At 59.8% G+C, this 4,160-nt stretch overlaps 1 protein-coding gene across 1 annotated transcript; it reads right to left on the bottom strand.

Moving 5' to 3' along the window:
• Positions 1-900: 900 nt before the first annotated feature.
• ZNF74 (zinc finger protein 74) lies at positions 901-3,482 on the bottom strand. Its single transcript, XM_007472072.1, is given in 4 exon segments — positions 901-944; positions 947-2,464; positions 2,858-2,953; positions 3,350-3,482. Coding segments are annotated over 4 exon segments (1,692 nt in total). The 5' UTR covers positions 3,384-3,482.
• Between the last annotated feature and the right edge of the window lie 678 nt (positions 3,483-4,160).

Consider the following 4,160-nt stretch of genomic DNA (forward strand, 5'->3'; position numbering starts at 1 on the left):
TGGGTGTTTTTCCCTTAATTCCGTATTTTCTGTAATGTGGTTATTTTGCCTCCATAGTTTAAAAAGTATACTAAAAAGCATTTCATAAACTCTAGCACTTTATACAAATGTGAAGTATCATCACTGAGAAGGCAGCTTATATCTGCTTAGAACTGAGCAGAAATGGCACGAGTCCCAGATGAATACCGTCTTTTTCCTTCTCCGGGGAGCACGGGGCCCAGCTCCTCTCACAGGGCTGAGCTACGTGGTACCTGAGCGGCCCTGCAGGTGGCCTTGCCAGCCGGGGTGGAGGTGTGCTTCCAGACACCTGTGTGCCAACACTGCACCCTGGAGGCACACCCCTGTGTCCTTCCAGCTTCCAGCATGGACAAGGTGGCCAGGCATGAGGCTGGCATGTTAGGACCCGGCTATGTGGATGCTGGGCCAGGTTCCAAGACAGCTGCGCTGTCACTAACAACATGACTCTGCAGCAGAGCTATGTGAGTGAAGCGAGTCCAGGAAATTTGCTTTTTCCAAAATGCCCACCACCTGAGCTTATTCTCCTCTCCTGGAATATCAAGTTCACTTAGAAGTAATACTGTTCATAATTCAGTTTTTTTTAAAAATTATCATTCTAAACATAAGAGTTTACAAAGGAAATTCCAGATCGAAATCACACCAAGAGGCTGTCCAAGGACACATGACTGACATACCTCCTTTTCATATGCGGGGAAGATCTGTGCCCCCTCAGTGACTTCCAAACCCATCAAAGAAAAGACCGGGGGAAAAAAAAAAACCAGGACGAGGGTACATCCTCAAACGTGCTCAATTCTCCTCTCCTACGGTGGATCCCTTCCCAGGAGGTGACAGCCTTAAGGGGTGTTTCCAGGTGGGCAGGTGGGTGTCTCTCGCACACATGAGTTAATTTCTGGGGTTGCTGCCCACGGGGAACTCCTGCTGGCCAAGGGTGGGACCACGCCCAGGAGCTCAGCCACGCCTAGGGCATCGACAGGGCCCACGCTGCTCCCGCCGGAGCCCCCTGTACCCAGTAGGCTGCCAGGCATGCAGTAAGTGCTCAGCAAGCGCTTGTCGAACTGGACGGCAAAGGGCTTCTCCCTGCTGTGGAGCCTGCGGTGCTCTGCCAGGGGGCCGCTCCAGCCGAACACCTCGCCGCACTCATGACACTTAAAGGGCTTCTCTGCGGAGTGGGTCTTTTGATGTTTAATGAGACAGTGATTCTGGCTGAAGGCCCGGCCGCACTGGCCGCACTTATAGGGTTTCTCCCCAGTGTGGACGCGCTGGTGCACGATGAGCGACGAGTGGCAGCTGAAGGCCTTCCAGCAGCGGCTGCAGTCGAAGGGCTTCTCGCCGGTGTGGACACGTTGATGCACAATCAGGTAGGAGTGGGAGCTGAAGGCCTTGCCGCACTCATTGCAGCGGAAGGGCTTCTCGCCGCTGTGGACGCGCTGGTGCACCACCAGGTACGAGTGGCAGCTGAAGGCTTTGCCGCACTGGCTGCACTTGAAGGGCTTCTCGCCCGTGTGGGCACGCTGGTGCAGCGTCAGGCGGGAGCGGCTGCTGAAGGCCTTCTGGCAGTCGCCGCACTGGAAGGGCTTGTCCCCGCTGTGGAGCTTCTCGTGCACCGTCAGGGACGAGTGGCAGGCGAAGGCCCGGCCGCACGCGCCGCACCGGTAGGGCTTCTCGCCGGTGTGGATCCGGCGGTGCCGCGTCAGGTGTGTCCGCTGGTTGAAGGCCTTGCCGCACTCGCCGCACCGGTAGGGCCTCTCACCGGTGTGGACACGCAGGTGCATGCCGAGCAGCGAGCTGCAGCTGAAGGCCTTGTCGCAGGCGCCGCACTTGTAGGGCCGCTCGCCTGTGTGGACGCGCCGGTGCACGTTCAGGGACGAGTGGCAGCTGAAGGCCTTGCCGCACTGGCCGCAGAGGAAGGGCTTCTCGCCGGTGTGGACACGCCGGTGCTCCAGGAGGTTGGTGCTCCAGGTGAAGGCCTTGCCACACTCACCGCACTTGTAGGCCTTCTCTCGCGCGTGCCACCGCCGGTGCAGCGCCAGGGCTGCGCTTCGCTGGAAGGCCTTGCCGCACTCACCACACGTGAATGGGCCACTCCCGGCACCCGGGCTCCGATGCCTGGCTCTGCTGGACTGCACGCTCCCCACGCAGCCGTCCGGAAAGGCTCCTTCTGCGGGAAGGCTGGGCTGGGCCAGGAGGGCACACCTCTGGCCAAGAGCCTCCTCAGACACCACATGGCCCCATCGGTGCTCCTCTGTGGGACCGTCCCTGGCGGCCTCACATTGTGACAGAGCAGTCGCCAGGGCCCCCTGGGTGCCCCTGTCGCCAGGACCGGGGCTGTGGAGACCGGACCTCGCCAGCCCACCTGCGATCAGCTCCCATGATGGTTCTTCTTTGTAAACGCACAGCTGCTGAGACCATGGCTCCTCCACCTCAGGCTCCGGCTCCCACTCTGGTTCTGTAAGAAATGGAGATACTACCTTCTGAGAGCTGGCGGAGGTGCGGCGCTTGGGCTCAGGGCTGAGATCTGCCAGGAGAACAGGTAAGTGCAGGAGAGAGAGTAGAGACCAGCAGGGGGAGAGAGAGTGCGCAAGCTCAGGGTTGTGCGGAGGGGAGTGCTCAAGGCAAGGCAGGCAGGCTGGTGAGCAGGGAAGAGGAGGAAGAAAGAGGGAAAGGAGCCCTGGAGAAGCCAGGGGATTCTGAAAAGAGCCAGGGGGCGGGGGGAGGACAGAGGAGCAGAAGGGACACTGAGCAGGTGCAGACGGAGCAGGGCAGTGGACTGCGGAAGGAGAGCAGGCCCCATGGGGCAGTGGGGGTGGGGCTCCACATCCTCCCACTGCATCCCGCTCACCTGGACCAGCCCCTCCAGGGACAGCTCTAGGCGCCCACCATGGCTCCTCGCCTCGTTCCAGGTGAGAGATCACATCTGGCTTGCAGACGGGAGGCCCTGCGTGGAGGGAGAAAGCGGCGTGGCTCTGGGTGCTGTGCTCTCCAGACCAGCCCACAAGCCCAGCAGCCCTGGAGTGGCCCCAGCGGCCTGAGGCAGGGAGAGGTGGTGCCAATTCCAAGGAAGGGGGCCTCAGACATGGAACCCATACTGACGTGTGTGTCTGAGGACCCCACAGGTACTGACATGCCCCATCTAGGGCAGGCTGGGCTTCCAGGGCCCTGTCCACCCCCTCCCTTTCCTCTGGGCCCCACCCCAGGACCAGCCACACTTCCAGGCAAAGATGTCAGCTGGTGCCACAAGGGCCTGGGGCATATACCACAAGGAAGACTCAGGAACACATACAGACTGGTGGATGCCCAGACTGCGGCCTCCTCACCTTGGGAGCCATCTTACCCAGGGCAAGAAGGTTCTGGTAGTTCTCCAGCATCACATCCCGGTACAGGGCCCTCTGAGGGGAGTCCAGCTGTCCCCACTCCTCCTGGGTGAAGTCCACGGCCACGTCCTTGAAAGTCACCAACTCCTGGAATGACACACATGTTCTCTCTCACCCAGGATGGGAGTCAGTCCACTTGCGTTTTTGGGTGACTGAGGATCTCAGTAGCAGAGATAACCTTGGGTGACCTGAGCGTAGAAGATAGGGCTGTAGACACCATCTGTCCTATAGCCCCGACGCACACACCACAACTCAGCCAGGAATTGCCACGCGGCCTGGCCTGGGAGGGCCCAGCTAACTGGGCAGCCAACATATAGGTGCTGCAGTGGGGGCACAGGCTGAGGCCATAAGTTCTGGCCAACTTACAGAACTTGAAATATAATACAAAGAGCCCCAAACCCTATTCAAGTCCCACCACTGCAAAAGGCCCCAAACCCAGACAGGAAGCCCTCACTGCACCCTAAGGAAGGACCCTGTACTGCTCCGTGTCCTTCCTGCTTGGCCCCCACTCCTTCCCGCCAGACCCCTGCTCCCTTGCCCTCCTGGGGCCACATCCCAGCCCACCCCCTCACAACCTTCTCCCACTTTCCCTCAACACTGGCCCCTGGTCTCGGGGTAATCCCCCCGACTTGGTCACTCTGGTTCCAAGTGTCCTGAAAGTCCCAAATGATTTCCCTTATGTGACTCCTCCTCTGGAACCCCAGTATTCTGCCGGCCAGGGCTTCTTACCTTTCCAGCTGGGCACGCCAAGAGGTTGGAGACCCAGTGCCT

This window comes from Lipotes vexillifer, unplaced genomic scaffold, assembly GCF_000442215.2.
Source record: "Lipotes vexillifer unplaced genomic scaffold, Lipotes_vexillifer_v1.1 scaffold987, whole genome shotgun sequence".
Lineage (NCBI taxonomy): Eukaryota > Metazoa > Chordata > Mammalia > Artiodactyla > Lipotidae > Lipotes > Lipotes vexillifer.